The sequence below is a fragment of the Aristolochia californica genome, unplaced genomic scaffold (assembly GCF_029961685.1).
Source record: "Aristolochia californica isolate CCGP_79_NKW_82.1479 unplaced genomic scaffold, dmAriCali1.0.hap1 SCAF_3, whole genome shotgun sequence".
Classification (NCBI taxonomy): Eukaryota; Viridiplantae; Streptophyta; class Magnoliopsida; order Piperales; family Aristolochiaceae; genus Aristolochia; species Aristolochia californica.
The window spans coordinates 7,176,442-7,195,562 of NW_027181992.1; the positions used below are offsets into that span (position 1 = coordinate 7,176,442).

The following is a 19,121-nucleotide window of genomic DNA, read 5'->3' on the forward strand; positions in this document are numbered from 1 at the left end:
TTCTTTGTTTCTCTTTTACAAATTCTTACTGGATCATTGGTGGCTTACATGCTTCTGGGTTCAACGAATTGTGAAATTTACTTATTTGGAAAAATTGAGTGTGTAACAAATTACGTAGCTTGTCCTTTTATGGTATAAAGTCAATTTTATCTAAAATATTTTTCCCACTTTAATTATTATGTTGTCTTTTCTCTTAGAATGGCATCCTATGGTTTTGAAGATAACTAAGGAAAGAATAAACATTAATAAATTGAAGAACATTTAGAAGTAGCATCTCTAGATGGTCGAAAGAGGAAAGCTCTCTGAGATGTTTCAGACATACTAGAACTTTACTCGCTGACCTTATGGTCCGTTGCTGATTGGAGATTTGACAATGCCACTGTATGGACTGACATGGCATACATGAAGAACAAAAACAGTGTAGCCAGTACTGAGGAAAGATGTAATGTAGGCAGATCTATCCCTGTATAATAGGAAGAAGGTAATTCATGAGTTGACTCCTGCATTATTGGATGTGCTCTTAAGATGAGGATAACAGCCATCTAGCAGGTAGAGTTTGTATACGAGTCTGTGCACTTGATCTAACTTTCATTATAGTCAAACCACAGGCTAGCATCATTTAAAGACGCTTGACAAATTTTAGGTATTGTGCATTATCTTCTTTGTTATTCCATTTTTTAATTTTTTTTTTAAATGACATTCTATGGCTTTTAAGATTAACTAAGAGCAGAATAGAACTGAATATATTAGAGAACATTTATAAATTGCATCACTGAAGTGTTGAATGAGGGAGAGCATTCTAAGATGGTTTAGATGTATTAGAAGTTTACTAGCTGACCTTATGGTGCTTGCCGGGTTGCTTCATGGCCTGATGTCCTTCCGTAATCGATTTTCTGGTTCCCTCGTCATTGAGGCAGACTGTAAAGTGATAATTGATTGGTGCGCCAAGTCCAAGTCTCCTCTCTGGCGCCATTGGGACATCTTTTTTTGTTATTTGTAATATCTCTTCCTCCCTAGATTGTATTTGGAATCGTGTACCTGGATCCGCTAATCACCTTGCTACGTAACCTTTTCGAATCATGTACCTCCAAACTTTTGATGTGGTGGGAGGCCCCCCTCTAGGTTGTAACCTTTTCGCTTGTCCTTATAAATTTTCAATATCCATAAAAAAAATGGAGATTTGACGATGCCACTTGATCAACTGACATGGAGTGCATGAAGACCAAAAGCAGTGAAGCTAGTACTGAGGAAAGACTCATTGTAGGCAGAGTATCACCGAAGAATAGGAGGAAGGTAATTCATGTTGCTGATTCCAGCATAGCTGGACATGCTTTTTAAGATGAGGGTTATTTCTACGTCCTATGGTGTAGGCAGAGTTTGTATAGTAGTCTATGCACTTGATCTAACTTTCTCTGTAGTCAAACTACAGGCTAGTTACCCTTAAAGAGGCTTGACAAGTTTGAGGTGTTGTGCATTTGCTTCTTCTTTTTTCTTTTGTGCAAGTACAATCTTGATTAGTTGCTAACTTAAACATGTTCTAATGGAGCATGATTGTTCGATTTCAGTCATGAGTTTGCTTTTGATTACATCATAGTTGTCTGTCCTTTGCTGGGCTGGTTTCCTTTATTGTTCTATGGAGGATATAGATACCTTCTGATATTTTTCTTTCAATTTCTTAGCTTAAATCATCTGTTAGTGGCTTTCCGATTAGCCACCCTGGACAGCTTGGAAATTCTTTTCTGGGTTTACCCTTAGAGTCAGGCAATCGATGTGAATCCTGTGGGACCTCCGAGCATGGTCTATGTGAAGGTAAGTGGCTGGAATATCTCTTATACTTTGTTAAGTTACTTTTACATTCTTTGTACTTTTTCTGAGAGGGCTTATGAATACAACTTCTTTTCTTTCTTTTCATCGTGTTTTATATTCTCCTGAATTAGGCCACTTTGGATACATTGAATTGCCTGTACCCATCTATGATCCTCGCCACATTGGTGAATTGAGGCGCATTTTAAGTATTATCTGCCTGAAGTGTCTGAGGGTAAAGGGCAAGGTCATTCTCTCACTCTCTCCTCTCTCTGTCCATTAGTCTCTAGTCAAACAATTATTGATATGGCTGCTTTTACATGAGTTATTGTCATCTTGTCAAATATTCTACTTGCAATTTTGTGTACTGAATTCTATTGCTGTGAATGAGAGTGAAGCAACAAGAGTTGCACAAAAGGAACTGCTGGTAAATGTTGATGAAATATCTTTCATGTTTCTACTGGCTGCAACAGGAAGAGAGAGAAACAGATAGAAGAAGCAAAAGAGAGGAGAGCAAGTGGTAGAGGTAGAGAAAATGTGGTCGATCAGTTCTGATGATTGACCCCTGCTTAACTGTTATCTATGGCACATAAAGTAAAGTAGAAAAGTTCTAATGAGGCCTATTTGATTATGAAATTAAACTAAAGAAATATTACAAAAGATTCAAAACAAAGGCAAAGTTGCATGAGCAACATTGCCTTTTATGCTCCCTTTGATCTTGCCTTGCTTTGACATAAAAACTGGAGTTCTTACATGAAAATCCTTTCTGACGATATTACCCTACAGTTAAAACCAGAAATTCAACAACAAACTAAATTGTTGAGGTAGTTGGCCTATGCAGCAGTGCAAGACGGGGGGGGTGAACTGGGTTATATATAAAAATATATATGCACGACAGAATATGCACATCTAAAGCTTGGTTGACTAGCGGAAAAGATTATCTTATAATGTATTTGTAACTTGGCCTTTCACTTAATGGTCACATGGGAGGTTTCTAGTGTGGGGTCTTGGGTTCAAGTCTCATCAGGAGTTAAAAAGGGGTGGGTGTGTATTCAACAGTTAAAAAAAAGAGAAGAAAATTGAAACTGAGGCACATTGAATATGAATAATGAGTATAAGTGCGCTGATAGTTGTTTACACACTCATAGTAGTGTTGTTGTTCATGAATTATGAACATAAGAAACATAAAGATTTGTCATTGAGGTTTGTGACAAAGTGAAACATTGAAGAATAAAAGGAGGGGAAAGAGGAAATACAGAGAGGAGAGAGAAAGAGTACGTCAGCCAGCACTTGTTGGGGGCTCAAATTCGACCCCTTCTTTTATTTAATCTCACCTCAGGGAATATAATGTCAAGTTACCGTCATGACTTAAACTTCTCTGTCTCACTAATTACATATCAGAATAATCTGTAAAGTGAACCATATATTCCTAACTAAGACTCCTCTTTACTGTCACTCCAAAAGACTCATACATTAAGTGTAAAATGACCAAAATACCTCTACATTAAATTTAACAAGGTTTCTTAAAACTTCATGACATCCTTGCTCGAGAATCCTTCATGAGATTCCACCTGAGAAAAACCCTTTGTAGACATGAATCAAGAGACCTTGCTACAACCTTGAGCATGCAGTGTCAATAACAGTTACGAAACTCATAAGCCAACACAACATATCACTTCTCTTGCGTGCCAATTCAAGATTTATTTGCTCTTGCTCTCTGAAACTCAGTCTAGATTTCTGATGGCTCAAGTCAAACATGCCAACTAGATTTTTATGGTCTAGTTAAACTATGGCACTAGAAATATGGTTCTAGCAGCCACTTGCAAGATTATATGGGTCTTGGCACCAAGTACAAAAGTATGAAGAAAATGACTTTCCAAATTAAATCTCACTAATAACACAAAAATGATTTTCTGAAAGGATTTTTTTTATTAAGTACACAAGCTAATGAAGTACAATATTTCTATGCAATGTTAATCCAAATTCAGCAGCTTGATGAAGAATAGTGAATTAAAATAAAATCCTTGAGTAGTTTTTCTTCTTATCTGGGAAACTTAGGGTAGGTTCATTCCTTTGATCAGTCCCGCTTTTAATTTTTTTCCACACACAGACTAAGCATCCCTTTATTTTGGGTTTCTCATGTTGTTTTTGAGATGACAATTTCACTTCTTTTTGTTGCTTGATTGTTTCCCTTTCCTTTAACCTTTTCAAATCTCATTGGCATCACTTATGCCAACAGTCCCGATGAATTGCTCGTTTCATTTGAATGGGACAATCCTGGAAGGAGTTATTGGTAGATATACTTTAAATATAGCATATTTTTGAATTTTAAACTAAATTTAATTTAAATAATATATTTTATTCCTATTCTAATTTTATGAACTTCACTTTTCTGACTATAATTTTTTTAAAAATAAAATGAAATATTTTTTTTTACATATCAGAGCTCCCTTTCCTTAAAATAGTTGCTTCTGTTATCAGAGTTGGACTTTTATTTTGTTTGAACAATGTGTTGGATCTTTTTTCATAATCTCTTTGTCTTGGCGTATTGAAGGTGATGTCAATTCTATTTATCTGCTTGACCTACAGATTTTTTTTTCTTTAATAATGATTTTTAGGTTTCAGGTTTCTGACAACCCGGAAAATAAAAAGATGTCATATAATCGCTGCACATCTTGTCAGGTAACTTCTGAATAATGTTTATATAATATCTATGAAGAGTAGAAAATTTTTGCAGTTTAAAAAAGATTACTTTCAGTTTTCTTCTAAGTCATTTTTGTGGTTAGATATTGATCATCAAGTGTATTTCGAGCCATGACTAGATGGTATTTTGCAGTTAGCTAATGATTATGTGGAGAATCTGGTTTAGATTTTTCAAATGCAATGCTATGATAGTCCATGTAGGAAGATTTTGATCATATTGAAAAGAAAATGATCAGAAAGCCAGATTCATTTTAGTTGCATTTTCATCCTAGGGTGTCTTTCTGGATGTTTGTCTGGTGAGGTCTGAAAGACATGCCCTCATCCAGAGAGCTAATTTGTTGTTATGGTCATTGGATGGCATGAATGTAGTTGTTAAGCTAAAATCTTCAAGACCATGTATCTTATCTGCAGTCATTGGGAGATAAAAGAGGGTTCCTGACCTCTTATATTTAGGAAATAGTTGCTGCAGTGGTTCTATTGTAGTCTGTTTATTGTAGTTCTCTTGGTAACACGGATTAATGGCCGCTAAGGCTTAACTGATACTTTACTACCTTAGCTGTAGTATGCATTATCAATCAGCATGTCTTTTCTGATGCGGGGTTGGGGCGAGGACAGGGCGGGGATGGGGTTGATTTTCCAACCCTGTTCGGGTTTTTTCTCAGTTTCTGCTTTCGGGGGCTGGTCAGGGTTGGGTTTTGGGAAACCCATCTCCGTTCCAACCCGTGCCCACCCTTAGGTTTATGCTTTATTCTTTAGTATGAAAGTCCTTAACAAAAGTTGTTGGAAGATAGGATCAAGCCCAAATGACCAAGGAAGACCTACATATGTAAGATTATTATAAGATGGGCCACATGACCATGGAAGGCTCACAAGATGGGCCCAAGCCCTTAAGAAGTAGGACCCACAATGATTACCAAGAGCTGACATCCTTATTACATCAGTTGGAAGATCAAGAAGGACAAACAAAAGTATCTCTATCTTAGGGTCACGACCAAGAAGAGTTTTAGTGTAAGTTATATTTGTCTTTTATCAATATTGAGTTACCTAATTATGTTAGGACTTACCTTAAGTGTTAGAGTTTGGGTGTAATTGGGACAAGGGTAGTTTTATTGTAATTGGACTCTACTACCTTCATCTATTATAAATAGTGGTTCATGTACTCTGATTACAACAAGTTATTGATGTCAATGAAGTATTTCACTTTTTCATAAATTCAGCATGGTATCAGAGCAGGTTCTGTGAGTTGACTTGGTCAACTCACGGAGGTAATGTGATTTTTCTCTCTAAACCCTAAACCCTAGGTCTAGGTTCATAGTCATTTTTTTTCAGTCCCTACACCCGTAGATTTCGTTGCGGTTTTCACCTCTATACATAGTTTTTCATATTGCAAGTTATATATTGACGGAAAGGTATTTGAGTCTACTTTCCAAAGAAGAACGATTTGTTCCAATTGGAGTTATTGACAGAGAGATATCGATATTTCAATGAGCGAAGGTCAGTTTGCAAAAAGGTTCAAGCTGCAGCAACAATCTTCAAATTTCGAGTTATTTTTGCTATCAAGAACTAGACTTTATATGAAGAAATATATATAAAAAAAAAGATCTGTAAGTCTATTCTTTTACCTATTCAACTAATTTTTTATCTGAGTTATCTACAAAGAGAAATCGATATTTGAAGCAAGAAAGGTCAGATTGAAAAAGAGGTTTGAGCGGCAGCCAAAAACATCAATTTCCAAGGTATTTTATGCTATCAAAAAAGAGACTTTATATGGAGAATTATATATCAAACGAAAGATAAGTAAGTCTATTTTCTTACCTATTCAACCAATTCTCGGTATGATTTTTTTATAAAGAGATATTGATCTTGGAAGAGTTAATGGTCGTTCAGGAAAAACAGGAGAAACATAACTTAGTTCAGTCAGATGACAGAGACCGAAAACTATCAGTTTATTTATCTTATGATAATTATATTTAATGAAGTTAATTCATACTTGGATGAAAGGTATTTAAGTCTAGTTTCAAAAGAAAAAAATTTCATGTCAATTTTATCTATATTGAAAGATATATTCGAATTGGAAGAATCAAAGGTCATGCTGGTATCCTGTTGTATTGAAAAATCCGAATTTATGCCGATTGTTTTGCGTCACTGTTTGAGTTGATATATCAGGAAAATATCTCACTTCTCCCTGGTTTGAGGGTTATTTACAAATCTATGTTATTTGGGATTATTGCTACTTCTATGATATTTGGTTCAAGCTGGGATCACTGCCATTACCTCCCAGCTTGAGGGGGAGAAGTAGAAGAAGAACAAGAAAGAGGTATTTTATTCCTTATGTTGTGGATAAGTTTATGTGACCAAAATATTCAAGAAAGGGGGAGCACAAAAGATGAAGCTTGTGCATCAAAGAAGAAATTTTTATATCGGATTATTTCGTGGGTTCTTTGACAAAGTTTACTATTTGGTTCGTGTTATATGTGTTGGAAGATGGTCGTGTTATATTCAGCTGCAACTATTATGTCTCTTTGGGGACATTATTATTGAATAAGAGGTGGCCTCATGTCATCATTTATTTTACCCCGTCAAAAAGATCAAAATTGTTTGTGGTTGGGAGTCCATGACGGAGGAACTTCATCCCTGTAAAAAAGATGAAAATTATTTGTGGTTGGGAGTCCACGACGGAGGAACTTCATCCCCATCAAAAAGATGAAAATTATTTGTGGTTGGAAGTCCATGACGGAGGAACTTCATCCCCGTCAAAAAGATGAAAATTATTTGTGGTTGGGAGTCCATGACGGAGGAACTTCATCCCCGTCAAAAAGATGAAAATTATTTGAGGTTAGAAGTCCATGATGGAGGAACTTATGATTACATCTATGTTATCCCCCCCTGTAATGGCTTTTATGTCTCCTACCACTTGAGAGTCGTTGTCCTGTGGAGGGACAGGGTGGTGGACACTTCAGAGCAATGCCGATAGACACACTACCGATAGCAGTGGAGTGTGTCTTACATCCAACATTAAGACTAGAGTATAAAGCAATGACTTACCGGCTAGGAATATTTTTACTCTCACTTATAATGCCGTAGGGCCTCATGGAATGACGCAACATCGTGAGGGGGAATGTTGGAAGATGAATGCATATTGGAAGATGTGCCATTTTATACAAAAAGATTTTATACATCATTTGCAACAAGCTGAGAGTTTAGTTGTTCTCTCACCCCCAGCTTGTGGGGGAATGTTGGAAGATAAGATCAAGCCCCAACGACTAAGGAAGACCCACATATGTAAGATTATTATAAGATGGACCACATGACCAAGGAAGGCCCACAAGATGGGCCCAAGCCCATAAGAAGTAGGACTCACAATGATTACCAAGAGCTGACATCCTTATCACATCAGTTGGAAGATCAAGAAGGACAAACAAAAATATCTTTATCTTAGGGTCACGACCAAGAAGAGTTTTAGTTTTAGTTTAAGTTATATTTGTCTTTTATCAATATTGAGTTACCTAATTATGTTAGGACTTACCTTAAGTGTCAGAGGTTGGGTGTAATTGGGACAAGGGTAGTTTTATTGTAATTGGACTCTACTACCTTCCTCTATTATAAATAGAGATTCATGTACTCTGATTACAACAAGTTATTGATGTCAATGAAGTATTTCACTTTTCCATAAATTCAACAAAAGTGAAGAAATTTTCAACGCTAATCCGTTTTTTTTCATTAGAAAGTTTTTATAGAAAAGAAAGCCTGAAGGTGAAAAAAGAAAAGAGCTGACTAGAGCTCCATGGAAAGATTACAATTCCAATTTCAATTCAAAATACTACTATAATATGTTTGCCTGAATGCTTCCTTATGAATGACATCTTTGTGGTTGATATATACCTGGCATTGGTTCCTTTAGGCAGTATGAACAATTTTTTAACTTACTGTTATTTTTTTGATTTTGAAGTGTGGATTTATTGCAAGAAAAGGAGTAATTAACTTACCATTATTGATGGAGGAGGTTGTAAGTTTGTGAGACACTATGTAGAAATCTGAAATAGGTTGATTTAGAAGTATAAGAGAAGAAAGATGGGAGAAAGAGATGAGAGAACCTGCATCCGGAGGGGCAGTGTTACTAGACGTAAAAATCGACCTCTAACCCTCAAACCCCCTGCATTGGGGGGTGCTTCTTGTAATTTCCTCTTCCTCTCTAATAAAACTCTTACCTGCTTTCCCAAAAGGAAGCTTTGATTCTAAAGCTTTGATGGCCTCCAACCTTCTTTCCTGCCTAGCCAATGTCAAAATCCACAACCATATTCCAGACACTCTTATTTGGACCCCTTCCCTAAAAGGCTCTTCCACTGTGGCTTCAACTTATAATATCTTGCATGGGCTTAACACCTCTCAGCCTCACCATCATACTGCACTGGCTTGATCTCTCCTTGCTCCTCCTCGTGCCAACTTTTTCACTAGGTGTACTTGTAGGAACAAAATCCTCACGTTCGACGCCTTGATCAAATGGGGAACTCAAGTCCTTGACCCGTCTTGTCCCTTCTGCCGTTGCACTCTAGAATCTGCCACCCATGTCTTACTCCATTGCCATTTTGCCCAAGCTATTTGGGCTAATCTCCTCATCAAAATTGGCGTACAATTGTGTGTACCTCACAGTGTGCCATCTACGATTCAATCCATCACCAACTATCGGCTCGCTAAGCTTGGAAAAATGCTTATCTCTAGCTGCGTGAGTCACATTCCTTAGGCACTTTGGAAAGAGAGATGACCAAAAATTCCAGTTCAAATTCTCTCCTATCGAGGTGCTTGCTGAGCACATTGCTGGCTAGGTCTCCGCCTGGCTCCTCACGAAGAAAGAATTCCTCCACCTCAGCAAGTCTGATTTCCGTGAAAACTGGTGTTTGATTGCTTCTATGGTAGGGCCCTCTCGTCCTCCAAAAATGACAATGTGGTCCCCTCCCCGCAAGTCACTTCAAGTTTAACTTTGATGGTAGTGCTTTTGGTTACCCTGGGCCCGCTGGATTTGGCGGAGTAATTCACGATGATAATGGCAGCCTTCTCCTCTCCTTCGCGGATCCTTTACGTATCTCTGACTCCACCACTGCTGAACTTGCTGGGCTACTCCAGGGCCTCAAAATCTTCCAAGACCAACTCTCAGGTCCACTTATCATGGAAGGAGATTCCAAAGTTGTCATTGAATGATGCTCTAAACTTACTGCCCCCCTTGCCGGCATTGGGATGCCTTCCTTGAAATCTGTAGTATCTCTTCCTTCCTTAATTGTACTTGGGTTCACACCCCTAGATCCGCCAATCACCTGGCGGTCTCCCATGCCAAACGGGTAATCTCTCTCCAAAACCTTATTGTGGAGGGTGGCCCCACCCTATAGGTTGTATTTTCTTTCCTCTTTTTATAATATTCACACATTCCATAAAAAAAGTCTTACCTACTTTTCAAAAAAAATAATCTCTCTGAAGAGAAAAAACGCTCTGTCTTCCTCTTACTCAAAAAGAGAAAGAAAGTAATAAAGGAACCATTTTAATTACAGTAACGAGAGTAAAATCTAATATACCCAACATATACTACTAGGAAGAGGGTAAACACCATAACATATTAAAATTACCAAATCTCTTGTATTTTCAAACAATCCTCGTCTTGTTGAAGCATAAATGTCAAAAGGTCTCAACTTGTTACAAAATCCCATACATTCACTTTTGCTAAGTGCCCTGGTGAAGATATCTCCAAGTTGATCAATTGACTTTACATAAGGTGTTATGGTATTTCACATCTTATTTAACGTGACGATTCAATTCAACAAGTTTAGTTATCTTGTGAAAATTGGATTATTCACAATGAAAATATGGCCAACTTGCATAGGGACTACATCACAAAGCACCTCATCACTATACCGACCAATAGTAAAGGATACCAAGACCTGTTTAGTGACCTTGACCTCCACACAATCATTCAACCACCACAATTTATAAGGTGTAGGGTGCTTCAGTAAAGGTAAGCTGAACTTCTCAACCAGAGTGGTACTGACTACATTGGTGCAACTCCCTCCATCTATAATCATACTACATACCTTGTAACTAACAAAACATATAGTATGAAATATGTTCTCTCTGGTGTTTCGGGTCATCGACCTTAATTTGCGTGTTGAGGGCACGCCTGGTAACAAGAGACTGACCTTCAACAAGATATTCCACTCCATCATCATCCTCACTAGTATAACCCAAGGTGGGCTTCTCACCAACATCATCCTCACTCTCCGTCGACACCTCCCCATTGTCACGCATAACCATCACCGCCTGTTTGGACACTGGGACGCGATGTGCCCCGAACCCAAACATTTAAAACATTTAATATCTCTATGCCTCGAGGGTTGGAAATCGACTTTGGGTTTGCTCTTACTAGTTCCCTCATCCTTTCCTGTAGGTAGTTCGGGCTTCCCTTTTACTGCAGCCCTATCAGTTCTATCCCAATTTTGTTTACAAGGACTAGGAGCTGCTGTATACCTTGCTGCTCCTTTTCTCTTCAACTGTCTCTCCACCTTCATAGCAATGTGCACCATGTCTTCGATCTCCACATAATGCTGTAACTCAACTATATTGGCTATTGTCTCTGTTCAAGCCACTTAAGAATCTAGCCATTGTGGCTCCCGGTCCTCCTCTACATTAGCACGAATCATAACCACCTCCATCTCTTTGTGGTAATCCTCTACACTCCTAGTCCCTTGAGTGAGGGTTTGTAATTTTTGGTAGAGGTCTCTATAATAGTGGTTAGGTATAAATCTCCGCCTCGTGAGAGCTTTCAAGTCACCCCATGTCTCTACAGGCCTCTCATGGTTTCTCCTCTTACTAGTCACTAATTGATCCCACCAATTAATGGCATAATCAATGAATTCAATTACCACCAGCTTCACCTTCTTCTCCTCTGAATCGTTGTGACAAGCAAAAATCAACTCGATTTTCTTCTCCCACTCTAAGTAGGCTTCGAGGTCACTCTTACCTTTGAAAGAGGGCATGGTTATTTTAATGTTCCCAAGGCTCCTGTCTACCCCATCTCGAACCCTAGAAATTCTCCCAAGTGCCCTTCCACGCCTACCTCCTCTAGGCCTGCCCATTCCCACTTCGAATGCTATGTTCTCCTCTTCTGCATCATCCTCTACGTACTCATACTCATTTTCAATGCTAGCTCATGCCTCCCCTGTTCTCGCCCCAATTGCATATTTCTAAGCATGATTTCGTGCTGATCCATTCTGTCCCTCGTCTCCCCCAACACCAAATTCAAACGTGCAAACTGTTGTTGCATCGCTTGCGACACAAAGGATGAGTTATCCGCTTCTTCCTTAGGTGCCTAGTCGCTCAGAAGAAACATTCTCAGACAGTAAACAGCAAACAGAATCGAAGCAGAACGGAAAACTTGATTTCTGATTACTGATTTCAGAATCGAAAATCAAACCAGAAATAAAAAAATCAAATCGAAAACCAAAACCGAACAGCTAAATCAAAAAACAGAAATCGAAAAAAAACGAAAAAAAAAAAGACGAAACAGAAACGAAAGCAGAAATCGAAAAAACGAAAACTGAAACAGAAATGAAAACGAAACAGAAATCGAAAAACGAAAACACGAAACAGAAATGAGGATGAAACAGAAAATGAAAAACGAAACAGAAACAAAAACAGAAATTGAAAAACGAAAAAAACAAAACAGAAATGAGAACGAAACAAAAACGAAAACAGAAATCGAGAAACGAAAAAACGAAACAGAAATGAAAACAGAAATCGAAAAACGAAACAGAAATGAAAATGAAACAGAAACAAAAACGAAACAGAAATTAGGATGAAACAGAAACGAAAAACGTAACAGAAATGAGAACAAAACAGAAATAAAAAAACGAAACAGAAACGGATGCAGAAATAGAAAAACGCAACAGAAACGAAAATAGAAATTGAAAAACGAAAAACGAAACTGAAATAAAAACAATACAGAAATCGAAAAATGAAAAGCGAAACAGAAATGAGGACAAAACAGACATCAAAAAACGAAAAAACTAAACAGAAATGAGGACAAAACGAAAATGAAAAAAAATAAACCTGATTCGGGACCTAAGCTTTGATACCAGATGATGTTTTGAACCCACGAATCAACAGGAATGAGACCCAGGACAGCCGCAAAAGTCAGGGATCAAAGGTGAGATGCCACAAGAGAAATCTCAAGAACGAAATCTCTGATAAGTCTGCCTTCAATCGTGATAAATGAGAGGAAGAAGGCTCTGCCTCAGCCACAACGGCTATTTTGAATTTACTTACCTGCCGTCCGAGCAGCTAATCCCCCCTTCCTCTGAAAGGAAAACCCTAACCCACCAGATGCTAGAAACTGGCCACGGGCCAAAACAGGTTCAAGCCCAAAAAGAAATAAAAACAATGACATAGGCTGCCCAAAGAGCTACATAGGCCCAACGCTTGCAACCTAGAACATACAGAAAAATAGGCCGACATGCCTATACTTAAAATAAAGAGTCTACACTAAATTAGTAGATTAAGCTCTATCCGCTGCTCGTATCAAATCGATTAACACTGGTCCCGCTCCTTCGATCTTGTTCGATAAATTTGTAGATTCGGCCCAAGCAGCTTGCACCAGTCTTTGCATTGCTTCCTTGATCTTCTCGGTTTTGGACCTTGTGGTCGGCCCATCTGGAACTAGTAAAGGATCTTCAAGACTGGGTCCACCATGGTGCCCATCATAAATTCTTCATCCTGCCCACCCAACCGCTGACCGCCTCCCATCTCCTGAAACTCTCCTTAGGTCCGGCTTCCTTCTGGGTCTAACTCACCTTCAACGACATGGAGGTTTCCCATCTCATCAACCCCCAACTCGAAAGGTCAATTCAGCCATCACCTCCCTCCCATCAACTCGCCTCCAACTCTCGTCGAGTTAGCTCAGGCCCATGCTTCCCTTCATTTCTGTCTGTCTCATGCTTCTTGTGGTCTCTCTCCCCAAGATGGGTAAGCAGCTTATATTTGCCTGCATTACTTTTATCCTATGGGGTATTTGGAAGGAGCGCAACAATAGGCAGTTCAATGCCAAAGGCCTATCTCTTGAGAGAGTCACCTCTTGGAAAGGCCTATCATTGGCTTCATCTCCTCATGACTCCATACCAGAAAGGAGTTTTCTTCTCTCATGGCCTTTCCTCTCAGAGACAATTAGCGTGCCCTTGTTCAGATGGGTTCCCCATCTAGACCTCCCACCATTTAGGAGTGGCAACCCCCCAACCAGGTTACACCAAGCTAAAATTTGATGGCATCTCTCTTGGCAACCCCGACAAGGCTGGTTTTGGTGGGGTCTTCCATGGTTCATATGGTAACCAGCTCATAGCCTACTCTGGTTCTATGAGTATCTCTGAGTAGGGGTGACATCGAATTGAGTCGAGCCCGAACCTGCCTATGTTCGAGCCGGGTTTGATTTAAATATTTCGAACTCGAGCTCGAGTCGAACCTAGCCTCGAGCCCAATAATTTTAATCGAGTTCGAGCTTCCACCGATATTTAAAACTTTGCATAAAATACATGTCAAATAAATTGTATATAAAATTATCTATACACTCTGCATAAAAATTATTCATAAAAGCTGCATAATTATGCATAAACTTTATTCAATAATCAAACACAAAAACATCATTGAAATATCAATATCAAGTTGCAATCACCCAAATAAAAACTATACATCTAGTATAAATTTATAAACTCTAGCTATTTCTTTTCGTACTAAGGAAACGATATACGAAGTCCCCTTTGCATGAGCAAAATCTCCACCTATGACAAAAACAAAAGAATAAAACTTATTATTGTTTGATAAAAAAATACTCTTCCACTACAAATTACTTAATGTAGTTAAAATATTAAAAAAATAGTCCCCACTACAATATCATTATTTATAGCCTCTTAGATTGATAAACTAAGTAATAGTGCCATGATGGGATTTTACTAGAACTGAATTAACTAACTATGAATGCCTTGTTATTTTCTATATTGATACAATTAGCCTTCAAAAGAATTTCAACTACCATGTGAAAGAAATTGGTAGTTTTATATGCATATATATATATATATATATATATATGTATACATTTACTAACTTTAGACTCTTGCATGAAAAATATCTACTGTTTAAAGAAAAGATTTGAGACTTTCTAACAGAGACTTTACAAAAATGAACTACTTAATTGAAGACTTTCACAAAATAAAACTCTCCTCTTCATAAGATTTTCTATGTCTTGTTTCTTGTTCTTCTTTGTTTTTTCATTAAGTTGAAAAATAGTAAGATAATGATAGAGAGATAAGGAGAAAGAAAGAGAATAATGTGTGGGAAATTAACAAAGAAGTAAAAAGTGGAATGGGGAAGAGGGAAGAAGAGGTTGACTGGCTGTTTCATAATAGAAATATGTTTCTCTCATTACCAATAAAACTGATCCTCCACAGTTAAGCCGAAAAGTTCTCACAGAAAACAAATCATTTAGCGAAGACAAAGTGACCCCCCACAAAGAGTTAAAGATCCAGCTCACAACCACCGAAATATCTGTAGGTAACCCGCAGAGTAAGCTACAAAACGGATAATTTCGAACACAAACATCCTAGAAAATGACAATCTCCAACAAAGAAACTGAAACCCCAAACGAGCACAACAAATCAAGACGACGAAGTTCAAATGAAAAGAACCAATAAATCTAAAAAACCACTTTTGGAGTAAGATACGAGATTCCAACAGTTCTCAAACACGAGGAATAAAAGAAAAATTTGGACACAAGGGAGAGTTTCGTACTGAAGTCTTGATGGGATCTTCACTTCAAACAATACGATTTGAGAAAACGGAGCTCTCCGAACCTTTTAATTTGGGGGGAAAAGGCGAAGGAAACACGTAGAGTGCCGAATCTAAGGAGCGAGAGGTGGTGAGTTAAAACATTAATACAAAACACTTAAAATGCAAAACACAACAGAACGGTAAGAGCTCAAAACATAAAAATCAACAGTAGGGGAGAGGCTGAGAGCCATTACCTTTGAGAAATGAGTAGGAGAGAGCTCCTAAAACAGCATCAACATGAGGTGTTTGTCCGATCGAAGATAAATAATGGAATACATATGATAAAAATGAAAAGAAAAACATGAGGTGTTTGTCGGCGATGAAAAAAGAAAACCCAAAAGATTAAGAATAAAACAATTTACCTCTTTCCATCACTTCCGTTGGTGGGGAAGAAGTTCGGAGGAAGAAATCGAAGAGGAAGAAGATCAGAGAGGAAGAAATTGAAGAGGAAAAAATCGAAGACTGAGACGGAGACTAAGAGTAAACAATCGAATAGGGAGAATGATGAATAAGAAGACGAAATCTCCCCCTCGTTGAGTCACCGCTTGACGAACGTCGTTTCTCTGTTCCCCTTGATTCCCGAGGGAACGAAAGACGATGAGGCGACCTCTCGCTCCCACTCCCGCCTCCGCTCCCGCTTCCGCTCCAGCTTCCGCTCCCGCTTCCGCTCCCGCTTCCGCTCCCGCTTCCGCTCCTGCCTCCTGACTTCTCGAGTCCCGGGCCGTCGTTAAGTTAACAAGTCGGCTTGCAAGCTTTTGAATCGAACCATGCTTTGCTCGAGCTCGATTCATCTGGATCTCGAACTCGAGATTCAGATAAATCGAATCGAACCGAGCCGAGCTCAAGCCACTCGCAAACCGGCTCGGTTCGATGCCACCCCTATCTCTGAGTCCACTTTTGTTGAGCTTCACTCTCCTTAGCGGCCTCACTGTTCTTGAATCATCTCTCTGGCCCTTTCCATATTGAGGGAGACTCTTCAGTGATTATTGGCTGGTTTTCCTCTTTCTCCACCCCATCGTGACAACATTGGGACACTTTCTATGCTATCATGGACATTTTACCCTACATTACTTGTATTTGGTCTCATGTACCTAGATCCGCCGATTACTTGTATTTTACCTCCGTTCAATCCCTTGTTGTAAGGGGTGTTCTTCTCTTGTTTTGTTTGCTTGTTGTTTCCTGCTTAATAAATTGATCACTATTTCAAAAAAAAGAAAAAAAGAAAAAAAGACAATGGTCTCATAAGTTTGATTGGATCAACTTAGGACTTGAACTCTGGTGACTCTACTCTAGAGAAAAAGACATCTTATCTTGCTTCCCATGTTGACACAATTCACATATGATGGGTAAGTTTGAAGACAATGAAGGAATTGACTGAGCATGGTTGGTGAGGGTGTCCTAACTATAGATGCCATTGGTATGGAGACTTCTTGATTCGTGAGGTTGTGGTCTATTGCTTAGCTAGTTTTCAAGGTAATAAAGCTTGTCTCTTTCACATTCTCCATCAATCATGTTCCTTGTTTAGAGATCTTGAAATATGCAAGCAGTAGGAATAAAGGTGATTGAGAACTTTAAATGTTTAGTAAACTAACAGACAAATAATAAATTGATTGGAAATTTATGAATGTATATGAAAAAGTGTAAGATTGAAGAGTATAGAGAGAAGAAGTAAGAGAAAGAAGGGGGGAGAGAGAGATTAGAGAAGAGAGTCTGGAAAAATACTCTCTTTGGGGGTCGTGCTCGACCCCTATCTTCTTTAATAACTGAAGTTTGGGGTTTACAATTATACCCTTCTACAATTAAAACTTAACTCCTTATCCCAATATAGGTACTCAAATTACATCAAATTTGAACTAGAGATAAATCTAAACATGTAAAACAATATAATATCTACTCTAGAGATTACAACTAATATAAAAAGACAAAACTACCCTTTAAATGTAACAGTATAACATAGAAAACAATGGCATGGAAGGTGTGACATGAACCACACCTTCGTCACCAAGCTGAGAGGTGGACTCGTCAACAAGAACAACAAATTTAAAGGATATACACTTGGGCATAGATGAAAAGTGAGTAGGCATACTTGTGATATGAGTTGATCCTCTTGAATCCTTGACCCCTAATGAGCAAGAGGATGTACAAAGAGTAGACAATTCTCATTTGGTTTGAGTTGCATTAACTGTAGATGGGGTGCTTGGTTGAGTATTTGAGAATGAGGACAATTGCTCTAGCTTTTTGAACAATTTTTGAATGTCATCTTTAGTTGTTGCCTCAAGTTCTACTTCATCACCAAATATTAGTTCACCACTTTAATTGTAGATAGCTTGGATTTTCCCATACAGGTTTCCCATACTTTTTCCAACATTTGTCCGAGTAGTGATATTCCTACCACAATGTGCTTGTTTCCTCTCTCCACTACCTCTCCCATGGTCTCCACCATGACCTCTTTTTATGCCACCAATGCCATGACCTCTTGTATTTTTTGCGTTGTTAGGAGTGGAGGTTAATTTTTTGTAAACATGTGCATTCTTTTAACAGTCTTATTACCTTAGGGTGTAACCACACTCATAGCCCTTAGTACTCGGGAGAGAGCCTTCTCTAGGGTGGTGGCATCAACATTAGCCATGAAGGAATTTGGCGACCTGAATCTACTCTACTTTTTGCATAGTCCATCTATGTTAGTGGTAAAGGGGCGATAAACACTAGTTTCTTGGTACACTACCCTCATCTTACTAATATGTTGAAGAGCAAGTATGGAAGAGTCTTACATGACTCTCACAACAAGAAGTCTCATAGAGCCAAAATTAATATGGTAGAGTCTAAGATGAGTCTTACGGATGGAGTTCTCCCAAAAGAGTCTCAGTTAAAGGTATTTTAGTTATGTTAGTCTTCTATTTATGTTCAGTTGTTTAATTGTGTTAGGACTTATCTTTTAGTGTTAGACTTTGGGTGTAACTGGGACATGGGTAATTTAATTGTAATTGGATTCTATTAGTTTCCTCTATTATAAATGGAGGCTCATTGTATACAGGTATGATCAAGGTAGTGAAGTATTTTTCTTTTCTAGAAATTCAACATAACATTTTATAATTGTCTTATGCACATTATATTGAAATGTTCAGCATAAAAATCAAAGATAACGAGATAGATTATCTTCTCGACAAAACATTGATGCTATAGACTTCAACTTGGCTTTACTAGTTTCACGTATTATGGCTTGGGTTTTTGTATGTGATTTGATGTTGTTTATCAATGTCATCATTTGACAATTATTTGCCTCCCAATCTTTGGTATTGAGGTCATTAAGAAAATGAATCTTCAATCATGAGATCTGGTGGTCATTTCTTTGATATTTAAGCTTCTTTTTGGTCTCTAAGAACATATTGACATACCTAGACCACAACAACTAATTATTGCCACTTAACTTCTTAGATGTAACTTGAATGGCATTTGAGTCCTTGCTCTCATAACTCAGGCATAACGACTTCTCCATGATCAGCCATCGGTCAAACTAAAACAAATTACCAATCAAAACACAACTAAACCAAGTCAATCAACTTAAATACAACCACAGACACCCTGTGCAGACGTTTTTGGAAAAACACCAACTTGTCTACAAGCTTAAGCAGGTTTAACAAAAATTCCAGCACAATCCCAATATACTTTAATCTTATGTCAACAAACTAATTGGGCTCCGGCACTTAAATACAATTTTTGAAATAGTGCCAAGTTATATTAAAAGGCTCAAAAGAGCAAGA

At 38.1% G+C, this 19,121-nt stretch overlaps 1 protein-coding gene across 2 annotated transcripts in view; it reads left to right on the forward strand.

The window, feature by feature from the left end:
* LOC137958869 (DNA-directed RNA polymerase V subunit 1) overlaps window positions 1-19,121 on the forward strand; it is a 72,160-nt gene that overhangs the window by 1,460 nt on the left and 51,579 nt on the right. For both annotated transcript variants that reach the window (XM_068806055.1, XM_068806056.1), the window contains exons 4-6: window positions 1,680-1,809; window positions 1,938-2,050; window positions 4,429-4,485. In XM_068806055.1, the coding sequence (XP_068662156.1) occupies window positions 1,680-1,809; window positions 1,938-2,050; window positions 4,429-4,485 (300 nt within the window). The remainder of the gene's footprint in view (window positions 1-1,679; window positions 1,810-1,937; window positions 2,051-4,428; window positions 4,486-19,121) is intronic.